The sequence below is a fragment of the Ochotona curzoniae genome, unplaced genomic scaffold, assembly GCF_017591425.1.
Source record: "Ochotona curzoniae isolate NIBS_2020 unplaced genomic scaffold, NIBS_Ocur_1.0 scaffold_3171, whole genome shotgun sequence".
In the NCBI taxonomy this organism is placed as follows: domain Eukaryota; kingdom Metazoa; phylum Chordata; class Mammalia; order Lagomorpha; family Ochotonidae; genus Ochotona; species Ochotona curzoniae.
In genome coordinates, this window is record NW_024467104.1 from 1,531,095 (window position 1) to 1,543,718 (window position 12,624).

At 39.7% G+C, this 12,624-nt stretch overlaps 1 protein-coding gene across 1 annotated transcript in view; it reads left to right on the forward strand.

Moving 5' to 3' along the window:
- LOC121172273 (fatty acid desaturase 2-like protein FADS2B) overlaps positions 1 to 10,413 on the forward strand; it is a 35,752-nt gene extending 25,339 nt beyond the window's left edge. The window contains exons 6-12 of the mRNA XM_041004126.1: positions 511 to 571; positions 4,705 to 4,781; positions 4,975 to 5,072; positions 6,247 to 6,343; positions 7,761 to 7,840; positions 8,959 to 9,084; positions 10,362 to 10,413. Of these exons, the coding sequence (XP_040860060.1) occupies positions 511 to 571; positions 4,705 to 4,781; positions 4,975 to 5,072; positions 6,247 to 6,343; positions 7,761 to 7,840; positions 8,959 to 9,084; positions 10,362 to 10,413 (591 nt within the window). The remainder of the gene's footprint in view (positions 1 to 510; positions 572 to 4,704; positions 4,782 to 4,974; positions 5,073 to 6,246; positions 6,344 to 7,760; positions 7,841 to 8,958; positions 9,085 to 10,361) is intronic.
- Positions 10,414 to 12,624: the final 2,211 nt, after the last annotated feature.

Sequence of the window (12,624 nt, forward strand, 5' to 3'; positions counted from 1 at the left end):
ACTAAGGGGAACGAGGAGACAGGAGGGACCGTGCCTGTATCTTCAGTCACATGACCAATGAATGGAGATAGAGCTGAGCTTCAAGGAGAATCCGAAACATAGTATCAACATTGAAGAAGAGATGGAAAAACTCATTTCAAAGATCCCTTTTCAACCACTATTTTGTTTCAGATGAGGAGCAAAAAAATTCAAAATGGCTTTCATGGGAATAAAAATAAGTGCACAAAAACACCATAGTCAAATAGAATGATATATCCAGGAAAGAATTGCCCACATTTAGTCATAACAAAAAATGCCACGTATTTCCTCCAATCTCAGTTCTGGTTCTTCAAGTGCCTCAAGTTTGACAGTCAATGATCTTTCCATAGAGATTTCACAGACAGACAGACATGCATACACACACAATCACACACACACACACACACACACACACACACACAAAATCACACACAGTCTCACGTGTGAAGCCAGAAATATTGCCCCTTTTTATATTATTCTCTCTCCATTCAGTATGGCAAGAAGAAAATCAAATACATTGACTATGAAAAGCAGCACCTATACTTCTATATGGGTAAGTCTTCTTTACACTCTCATTCTCTTTTTTTTTCCCATCCCTTGGTTTATTTTGATCACATACATGCATCAGTTAGACCTAATCCAGGCTCAGTCCCGATCTCCAATGGCAGATACTCTCATTTTCTTAAAGTCAGCCCTTACTGAGCCCAAATAAGTGCCCAGAATTCTCTCACAAAGGTCAGATCACGTATTATTATTTCTGGGGAAAGCAGCATGTCTTATTTCAGACTTCAGGGGTAAGAAGAAAAGTAGAGAAGCAAATAAGCATTTCTATCAGGCATTGCATTACTCATGGTATTGGCAGGAAAGAAAAGGGATACTCCAAAAGCGACAGAGGACAGAATGCCAATCAAGGGATATTCCATCTTCCTCATCCTGGAAAGAGAATGCACCTGCCAAGAGACAGCGGTGCTTGCACAAGGAGGAAAAGGAGATGGGAAATCATGCTGAAGTGTTTGTAGTATGATATCAGAAAAAGGTGAAGTCTATAAGTAAATAAAAGGCAATTATCGAGCGTCTATGTAAATAAAAAACTGGCTGATGCCATGGCTTACCTACAGCCATAGAATACATGAGATAGCTACAGTTTAAACAAGAATTTGGCTTCCAAATGTGTATAAGCATTTAAATCCTGAAACTGTGGATTGGTGGTATTAGGAAAGTGAAGTTCAATTTAGGTTGTGGATTAATGGTATTAGAGTTCAAGTATGGTAGTTAAAGAGGCGAGCCTAGCGGGTGTTCCTTAGGTCACTGGGGCCATGTCCTGAAGAGACTGTTCTTATGAGTAGGGTGCTTGTAAAGGCCACGTTGGGCCTAGCCACCTTTTCTGCTTCCTCGTGCTCTATGTTATTACTCCTCCACATATGTGCTGACATTGTCATCTGCTGACCCACCCAATGGCCTCCCTGATGGAGCCCACCTCATCTTGTATTGGGAACCTCCAAAACTGTGAGCAAAAAAAAAAAAATCCTTCCTTAATAAGTAGCATTATGCATTTGGTAGCAGTAATTGAAATACGGCTAACGAAGAGGCATATGCATAATTTGTGTGTGTGTATATGTGTGATAGGCTTAAAATATATATAATATTGTTAAAAATAAGGGTATTATGTTTTAAAAAATGAGGGTAGCTGAATAATTCTGATACACAGAACATTAGAAGCCAAGGGCTTTTGTCTTTAACCCAAATCAATCTCATGACAGCACAAAGAAAAATTTTAAAGAACTCCCAATTCTGCAAATCTGCCTATCTGAAGCCTCTTTTTGCGTAGCGGTTAAAATCCTCTCCTTGAATGTGCCAGGATCCCATATGGGAGCTGGTTCTAATCCCAGTGGCCCCGCTTCCCATCCAGCTCCCTGCTTGTGGCCTGGGAAAGCAGTTGAGGACAACCCAAAGTCTTAGAACCCCGCACCTGCATGGGAGACCCAGAAGAAGCTCCTGGTTCCTGGCTTCTGACTGGCTCAGCTTCAGCTGCTGCAGCCACTTGGGGAGTGAATCATCGGACGGGAAGATCTTCCTCTCTGTCTCTCCTCCTCTCTGTATATCTGCCTTTCCAATAAAAATTCTAAAATCTTTAAAAAAAATTGAGGAATTCACAAGAATCAATCTAGTAGCCAAATATTTCTTTGCTAGAGACAAAGGTTTTCAGCCAGGGGAACTCTTCCCCTACAGCAAACATTTTACAATGTCTAAAGACATTTTAGTTATCACAAAGGAGGGATAGAAACATGCAGTATAAAGCCAGGGGTGTTGCTAAATATTTTCTGATGCATGGTAACAGCCTGTCAAATAACTGTGTGGCCCCAAATGTCAACACTGCTGCAACTGAAAACCCCTGTGGATCATGTGTAGACCACTGGTGGCCACCAAAACATGCCTGAGATGGACAGTGGCTGAGTGCAATATTGAAAATCTGGGGTAAACCATCATTACTGCCCCTTCTTCTGCTTGCACTCAGCCCTTCTCTAAAAAAAAAAAATAAATAAATACCTCCCGAGATAAAAGGCAGGCATCCTCTATGTGGATAAAAACTGGCTAATTCCATGCTTATCTACGGCCATACATCAGAAGGCCTTACATACCTGCGGCCTTACATCATATTTGCCATTTGCCCCACCCCCTACGTGACTGACCCAATAAACAAGCACATGGGGTACCCCACTTCGAAAGGAACTTATCCCAGTCTAACTAGATGGGAATTTACACAACAACGTCCCTATTCTGAACTTGTTTTTCTCTTCTGTGAGATCTCACAACTTTTGTTTTAGGTCGAATACACATATACTTATGACTGTTGTTATCTTCTTGATGAATCAATACTTATATACAAATATAATGTACTTCTCTAACTCTTACTGCATCTTCTGACACAAAGTCTCCTTTATTTGATAGGCACACAGCTAATTCCTTTTGTTCTTGGTTTCCATTTTCCTGGAATACCTTTTATCCAACCCTTCGCTTGCAGCCTGTTCATATTTTGCCTTATGAAATGAGCTTCTTGTAGACAGCATGAAGTTAGGTCATCCTTTTTTTCTATCCAACCAGCCCGCATGTTTTGACTGGGAAATTTAATCCTTTACTTTCAAGGTTACCAATTATAGATCAAAGCTAATGCTTGCCCTTTGGTTAACTGGCTAGGAAGTGTATCTGCTCTGTCAGTGAATGTGGTAGTACCATGTGTGTCCACGATGCTTACTTTTAACGTAGGACTCCCTTCATAATTTCTGTAAAGACTGGTCTTTTGGTGACGAGTTCTCTCCAGTTTTGAAAATATGGCATGCTGCATGAGTCTGTCTTCTGTATGTAATAGTGTAGTTTTCCCATAGTCTATGAGGAATGAATGAACCATACTGACACACTGTAGAATGCTCCCCTTACAAAATCCTGCTATTCTCCCTACCACCACTACCAAAAACGATTTGTGTCCTTTCCATTTAATGCTACCTTAGCATCTTAAATACTAACAAAATTCACACTCAACCTATCATAGTGGAAAGAACAGGACGTTTGTCAAGTGCCAATGAGATAAATTTGATTCGAGCTCCTGTAATAGGGGAAACATCAACATAAACTGAACTTAACTCTACTGAAACAAAAGAGGAAAAAGGCATCTTAAAGGACAAAGGATCCTAAAGGAAAACATTGGGAGATGGAGTGAGGGTAGGGGAGCAGGTCCATGGGATTAGCTCAGGGCATCCAAGTCCACTAATTAACACACCACAGCTAGCACCCCTTCCCCACTGGGACAGGGGACAGTGACCTGTTCTTGATTGTTACATTTCCAAAGGGCAGATTTTAGGTTCTTTGAGGAAGATATTTCTGGATAGTGAAAAATGCATCTCAAAGGGAGAGAGAAGGACCTTACTACTGTTGGTTTTCTAAAGTAAATATCCTAAGAAAAGGAAGATCAGGCAATGCGTTTTCTCAGACAGGAAATTCTAGGAGATTGGAATCCTCCCAAAGACAGGGTCTGGAGCTATTAGAAACTGCTCCAGTGTTTGCTGAAGCTTTTTGGTGGGTGTCAGTTAGAGGGTGAAAGAAGTGGGTTTGTGCCCAGAGTTTGCTGTCCCCATAGGCCAAGTTGGAGGCCTAGTTGAGAAGAGGGCTCAGAGGACCTGACTACACTTTGATCAAGTCGACAATCTTTACCAAAAGCCAAAGCACTGTAATATTTCTTTATGTGCTCTCAGAAGCCTTGACGATGCTGTGGAAGGAGCAGGTGAATGACTGACCAGGAACTGAGCATACCATCACTGTTTCCACAACCTCAGCACACTGTGCTAGAGCCCAAGCCCCAGAACCTGGGGAGACTGAAGGCTTTTAAAGACTTCACAAGTTTTAAAAGCTCTTCAAGGACGCCAAAATCAAAAATGAATCAAGTCTTCGAAGCTTCCCTAGCCCTTTTGAGGCAGCTAGAACCTAGAGTTAGTTCAGTCTCTTAGGTGTGAAAAGTCCAAGGAAGTTGAGCATGCAGTTCTGGATCACCACTCTGCATTTTGTTCTGGATGAACACTCCAGGAGTGGAATGTTAAGGACACAGACTCCTGATGACTTTCACTGGGGGGATCCCGTTCTGCTCACTTGCTCACATTGTTTGTTGGTGGTGGTGATGATGTTTCTCTTTTTCAGTTGGGCTTCCCCTCCTCATGCCTGTATATTTCAACCTGCAATCCATGCAAGTGATGTACCTTCATAAGTACTGGGTGGTGAGTAACATGGCTCAGACTCTGAGACTAAATTAGGTGGGAGTGAGAAACTGAACATGCTTGGTAACCTCCAGACATCATCGTTTCCTGGAGTAACACTATACAATGCAAATAGAACATGAAGGGACCCCAGCTTAGTGAAAACAATGAAATTATATTCAGGACGTCTAACTTCTAAGTGTTTTTGTTGCAGGACATTGCCTGGGTCAGCAGCTTTTACATCCGACATTTCATCACATTTTACCCTTTCTATGGAATTTTTGGAAGCTTTCTGCTTATATATCTGGTCAAGTAAGAATATTTTTATACCCATAACCCAAATGATCCTTTTACCTTCTTTGTCAGGATATTTGTGATTAGCAGGAGTCACGCCCCATTTCCTAAAACTGAGATATTTTCGAGCAAATATGCAAATCATGATGTCATTGAACAAGTCAAGCTCCTTGCAAGAAAATGTGTCTTTTGCACAATTTTTGCATTTACTGGATTCTTAACTGCAACACTTCGGTTTCCACCCCCCAACCCCCACCAACTCCATTAAAACTATTATCTACCTGGACATCATAACTCCCTGACAGATCAGGAATTTTAATGTTCTTTTTCTGAGTAAAGATTTTCCCAAAGCCAAATCATTTTTTAATTTTTTTATTATTATCGTTTTATGATACAGTTCCATAGGCCCTGGGATTTCCTTTGCCCCTCCCCAAGTCCCCTCCCCACCCCACTGAGTTCCACTATATTATTACTATAGTATAGTTCTTGAGTTTATGAAGAACTTTACCAAATAATTATTTTCACTTTGATTTTAATAAATTACACTCATCAACCTTCTGCTTTGTTCCTCTCTCATTCTGTTGCATCCTTAACTGTAAATCCTAAGTAATTAAAAGGATGATGGTAGCTACTATGCATCAGACACATTGATGAAAGCTTTCAATGCATTATCTTGCTTGCTTAATCCTGTACAATCCTACAATGTAGATAGTATCATTTTTATTGTCCTGTTAAGGGAATTGAAGCTCAAAGAGATTAAACCACTTGCCTAATGTCATCGAACAATTAAGGGCAAGGCCACTGCCAAGAAAGAACCTGGATTTAGTTCTCTTTGATGACAAAACCCAGACTGTCAACTGCTTTGCTTATGTCCTTGGAGAACCTGGTATTTTTCATTCTTTCACTGGAATTACACAAACTGTTGGATGTGCTGCTTCCATATATTTACCTCCATGGTAGTCTGAATGGCCCAAATGCCTTAGTATATCATTGCTAACTAGAATGCCTTAGTACAGAAAGATTAGCTAGCTAGAAAGATTTTCAAAAAGGAAAATGAATGACAACTAGTTATTGGAACATTTGAACTTCCTTTGTTTCCTCTAATGTTAAGCTGTCTCTATCAGTGGTTATGCAAGCCCAATGATTGGAATACCTCAAACAGTCATCTTTCCTTCTTTCCACTTCCTGAAAGGTTTCTGGAAAGTCCCTGGATTGCTTATGTTACCCAGATGAGCCACATACCCATGAAAATGAGCAAAGAGGAGAACCGGGACTGGCTCAGCACTCAGGTAGCGATGGAACAATTCTTCAAACCCTACTGCGTTAACTTTTACTTACCTTGACTATTAACAACTCATTCTATTAGAATACTTGTCTGAGACCAATGCTTTGTATGCCATTACGTGAGGTAGGTACTCTAGTACCCCTGACTTTACATATGGTAAAATTGAGACATGAGGCATGCAAAGATTCAATCACATCAGACCAAAATTAGGAAATGTGAATCTACACAGTTTAATTATACAGCCTTCTTTTGCTCTAAATCAAGGACTAAACAAGTTAAGTCCAGAGGTCAGAGCTGGCCTACTTTATTAAGATTCTTGCCAAAGTCACTTTATTAGATTTAGTTAAAATAATATATAATAGTATTGTGACTTCAACTGTTGTGTAAAGTTATGGAAGACCCCAGCACCCTGCCAGATTATTGGTGTTTCCAATGTCTCAGTCAACAATAACTAAAACAAAACAATGACTTTATACTCCCAAAAGCTTTTGATAAACTCAAAAAAATTTTTGTAGCATTTTAATCCATTTATCATTGGTGTTTACTGTACTTGAAGTGAAAATGAATATTTAAACACCTAAATATGAACTCATTTATTCATTAATCTTAAAATAACAAGAATAAATCTCAGACATGATTGACATGAGAGTGTTGATGTCATCCTAAGTTTAATAATATCTGGAAAACTCCATGATCCAAGCAAGAAGGAGTGACAAAGAAAAAGGCAAGTAATGTCTTAGAAGTTCTATAGGGGGTGATAGTTTTGATCTTGCAGATCTCATCAAAGTGTCCTGGCCACCTCCAGATTCTCTAAATTATGACAACTAACAGTCACATACAACATTCAAAATAGCAACAAGCCCAGCTAGAATTAAACCTCAAAAAAGGTTTAATTGAATAAAACATGATTCATATGAACTCCTCAAGATAATTTTTTAAATGCAGAAAATACATAATAATATGAAAGAAAACTTTTTATGTTGGAACCCACCTCTGTGCACAGACATCTTAGCTAGAACTTGAATGTGGTACTCATTTAGAACTCCTTTAAGTCCACTCCATGGACATGGCATTCAAACCTGACAAGATGCACCACAACCCTGCAATCCCACCTTCAGCTGCCAAAGTCCTCAGCCACAACACCAAGGTCAATGGTGATGTTCTCCTTCAAACCCTGTGTTGTTTTTTATATCTGTAGCCTTATATGTACTTCACAGAAATTTGCATAGCCTTTTTAAAATCTAAGTTCCTGACACATAAAACTGAATATCATTTATACTCCTTATAGTTTCTTACAGGAAACAGGTATACAATAAATATTTGTAAAAATGTTTGACTAAATGAAAAAACAAGTGAACATTTCCTTTGTTTTGTTTGACACTTGGGCTCATTTATATCTGGGGTTAACTTTTTCTTTGCAGGTCTTGGCAACTTGTAACATTGAACAGTCCTTTTTCAATGACTGGTTTACTGGACACCTGAACTTTCAAATTGAGCACCAGTGAGTGATAAAAACATTTCGTGTTAGGGCAGAAACAGTCACTCAGCCCCAAATAGAGTTCAGAGCAGAGATCTGAGTGCAGAATTACAACAACAAAAATGAATATTTTCTCTAAAGGCTGCTATCTATATCAGCATCAATAGAGGAAGGGATGGGAAGGAAGGAAGGAAGAAGGGAAAGAGGGAGGGAGGGAAGAGGGAGGGAGGGAGGGAGGGAGGGAGGGAGAGAGAGATGGAAAGAGGGAGAAAGGGAGGGAGGGAGGGAAGAAGGGAGGGAGGGAGGGAGAGAGAGAAGGAAAGAGGGAAAGAGGGAGGGAGGGAAGAAGGCAGGGAGGGAAGGAGGGAGAAAGGAAAAATAGCAAATGTGAGACAGTGAAGTAGAATCGCTCCACAATATTCAAAGAAAAAAACCCTTTATCTGGAGTAATTAGAAAAATTTTGCACTTGTTTATGAAATTTGCTCATTCTTTTATATTAGTCCCTTAAAACCTCAGCACAGCAGGAAATGATTATCATTCATATTTTATTGGATGGGATTTTAAAACCCAAGCCACTTACTTGGTTGATTACTGGATAACTTCGACTGAAAGTAAACTTGTTCAAGGGAGTTAACTCCCAAATGGCTCACCCACATGACTTACGTGTTGAGAGACAAGGGAATGGGCCTGTCACAGTGGCCTAGTGGCTAAAGTCCTTGCCTTGCATGTGCCAGGATCTCATATGGGCACCAGTTCTAATCCCAGTGGCCCCACTTCCTATCCAGCTCCCTGCTTGTGGCCTGGGAAAGTAGTCGAGGAAGGCCCAAAGCCTTGGGACCATGTAATCATGTAAGAGGACCCAGAAGAAGCTCCTGGCTTTGGATCAGCTCAGCTCTGGCCGTTCAGCTCTTTGTGGAGTGAACCACCAGACAGAGGATCTGCTCTGCCTCTCCTCCTCTGTATATCTGACTTCCCAATAAAACTAAATCTTAAAGTGGGGTGGGGTTAGAGTATTTTACCAAGGGTTTTTGAAATCCCCAGAACAGAGGAGCAAGGTCAAGATTGGGTAAGCGAAGAAAGAGAACTCCTTTGGGTTTCTCATTGATGTAAGCTTCACTTCTTCTCTCGGTTGTTTCCCCAGTCTCTTCCCTACAATGCCTCGCCATAATTACTACAAAGTGGCACCTCTGGTGAAGTCACTGTGTGCCAAGCATGGGTTGCAGTATGTGAATAAGCCCATGTTGCAGGCGTTTGGAGATATTGTCAGGTAATAACACAATTGCTTCTGGCTCATAGCTCTCAGTTCTTTTCACTACCACCCCCAGACTACGCACTGGCCAGTGAATCATTCACCCAGGAACCTTTTATTAAGGAATACCTGGGAAGCCAGCATGGATGCAGACGTCTTCAGTGAGCAACAGTAACAGAAATAAGGATAATGGAAACACTTCATCATTTTCCTATTGCCTTTGGGAACTTCTTAGTGAAAACGTCGTCTTATCTGACTATATATCAGCATCTTAAAACTAAGGCTGAGTGTTATTTGGCTCTTCACCCTCTACAGGGTTTCCCACATACTTTAAAAGTAGTGAGAACTCTGAAATCACCTGGTCCAGTGTTGTATCCTTAGTTGTCTGCTGGTCCAAGGAGACACAAATGTGCAAAAGGCACCGAGGTTAGGGTAGTGAGGTTTGCTGGAACTGAAAACTTCATACGCATCTGGAGGCACTTGTATTATTTCCAATGAAACACTGTGCTGATCAAATAATAATCCGTAGTGTAGGGTTGACAACTCTTGCTTTCTCTTAGGACTGGGGAAAAATATATCTTCAATAAAATCAACAAAGAAATACCTGAACTGATAAAAATAGAAATCTCTGCCTAGTGCCCCAGCTTCAGCCATTCTATCTCTCCTTTCCTCTGTACCCCAGACATGTGACCAATTTTCAGATGCTACAAAATTCCCTCTCCTGCCATCTTGTGCCTTTGACACTTCTTCTGCCTGGAACATTCTTCCAAACCAGTACTTCTCATATTATCCTGTCTATTCCCATTCATTCTTCAAGATTTATCTCAAATGCCTTTTCCTCCTTTTTTCAGTCTTTACTGGCCCCCAAAACTAAATTTGTCACATGCTCTTGAAGTACCTGGATCTCTCTTTTTACCACATACATGATAAAATATTGTAATAAATTATTTAACATATGTCTTCCAAGTTAGGCAAGAAATTCCATGAAGGCACATTAGAAAGGAGAAGGTGCGAGGATAAAGAATGGATTGTAATATAAGTCCATAGATATGGGAGAAAATAAAGCAAGGGAAATTTTTAGTATCTTCTACTAAAGGCAAGGCAACCTTGCCTTGTTAAGAACAATTCAATGTGTTTGATTGCTTCCATTGGTCAACAGAGAACAGCCATTATTAGAAAAAGCCGGAAATTGCCATATTGATCTGAACCAGGCCTGGGGAACAAATGTTTCCTAAGAGAGCTCTAGCTCCATTAGAATTTCACCCTCTTGATGATTTTGTTTGCTCCGCCCACAGGGCCTTGAAGAAATCTGCAGCCCTCTGGATGGATGCCTACTATGAAACATGAAGCAGAACATCGACCTTGACCTTCGTTTAATTGCATCTCTGAATGGGGATGGTGGATGTTAACAAGCTCCTCCCTTCCTAACAGGGGATTAATTAGCACCATTGGCATGCCTGAATGTGCCAGGAATTATCATCCCACAGATACATGATAACCTTCTCCAACAAGGTGTCTGCAAGTAAAAAAACACAAGATGATTTTGGCCATAGTTCCAAAAGGGAAAAAGGGAGCTCATTGTTTTTGCTTTTTCATTAGGATCCTGAACTTAATAGACCTTAACTGAGTCATCTCAATCAAAAGACAGAAGTTCACGAACTGAGTAAAAGCTTTAGTTCATGAAGAGGGCTGTTGGAAAGACAGCTGATGTGCACTTTGTAAAACAACATACTTGCTCTTAGAAAGGAATCCTCTATTTAACAAGTTTCTGTTGAAACACAAATTATTTTTGCTCATTTCTTTTTAAATGTATAAACTTTTTTCTTTGAAATAACAGACTTAACATTAAAATCTTCAAATATTTCAATATTCCTTTTGGCCTTTCATTATTGTGCCAATATATGTGTAACTACTATATAGATAGATATTAGTATATATGTATGCATTTGGTTTCCAAGTGGAGAAATTGGTATGTCTATAAAATTTCTTAAACTTCTTGCAGTGAGTCCCAGTAGTAACTGATTAAATAGGCTAATGTTCTGTATTTAAAGTTATCTTACATTGGACTAGCAAAGAGACTGTTCTGGAGTGTACAATTGCATTGCCTAATCCCTACTGACCAGAACAGAACTAAAGTACATCTTTGTTGCTGGATTCTGGTGAGAGAAAGTGCGTCTTTTTCGAAAATGGAAACTTTAGGCTCTGTCAATGCATTTTTCAAGTTTGGCACTAAATTTAATATATCTAAATGATAGAGATTTCTCTTACATAAGAGAATTTCAATACTCAAAGGATGTTGTAATATTCTGATCTCTACTGCGTTTATTTTTGCTTAGCTATGCCTGGTGGGTGGGTTAAAGCTGATCTTAACTGCAGGTAGTGTAAGTATAATAGTATGAATTTCCTTCCTGGTTACAAGCAAATATGTACCATTGGTTTATCTGTCATTTGAAATTCTACAACTAAGTCCCTAACACCAAACTATGCAATATACTTTTGGGGTTGATTTGTTTCTTTCTTAATAAATCCATAATGAAAGGCAACAAATTAAATCACCCAGAGTTCCTGGGGAGCTAGCCAGGCATGTGAAAGCTAAGAAAACCAGAACTAGTCATCTAGAAGAGGAAAGATCTGAAATAAAAATGACACCAAATAGAAAAGTTGGGCAGAGGATGCCAAGAGGGAAAAGCTCCATTGATTTCGTGATTCTTGTCGGTGGATGTGCAAAAGCCCAGGTATTCCTTTAATAAGTCTATAAAGTCCCCTGCCTGAATTCAGGGGCACCACGGAAGCGGAGAAAGTGGGAGGAGTACAGTGGTTGGTTTTCTCTCTTCTGGTACATCCCCAGAGATTCTCAAGCAGCCTTTCGGTCACCTACAAATAACAACCTGATCTCCCCCTGGGCAAACTTAACTCCCTCAAAGGCTTTTCCCACCTAGTGTCAAAGCTAACCTGCTCTGTCATTCCCCAAATAAGGTGGATTCCGGTATAAATTTGAAGACATTAGGGAGATTTTCTTTATTGAGAGTTTTGATTACTACTTCAGTTTTCTCATGCATTATTGTTCTTGTCAGATTTTCTATTTCTTTGTGATTCAGCCTGTCATTGTATGTCTCTAGCTTACAGTTTGTTATGTGTATGCACTCATGGTGATCTCTTTTGATTCTATGTGTGTCTGTGGTTTACAAAAATATGAAAAAGCATTCTATTCAAGGATTCATCAATATATACTAACAACTTAAACAGATCCAGGAGAATAGTAAATAGAAATAGAAAGCCATAGTGGGGAAAGAAGTTATATATGAATGAAGATTTATCCTTGGAGTAAATTTAATTTGCTTAGTGAGTTAGTAATCAATAAAATCATCAGATTCCTGAATTGACTCTTTCATCTCAAGGTGGCTGGTGTTTATACTTGGTTGAGTATTGATTCTGTGTTTGTCGCTTATCCAGTGTGATTACCAAGAAGAGCCAATAATTATTGATTGTTCAACTCCCCAGATCATTGAGCACTGATTTGAAATCTAGATGACCAACACTGCAAATCATTTTATGTCT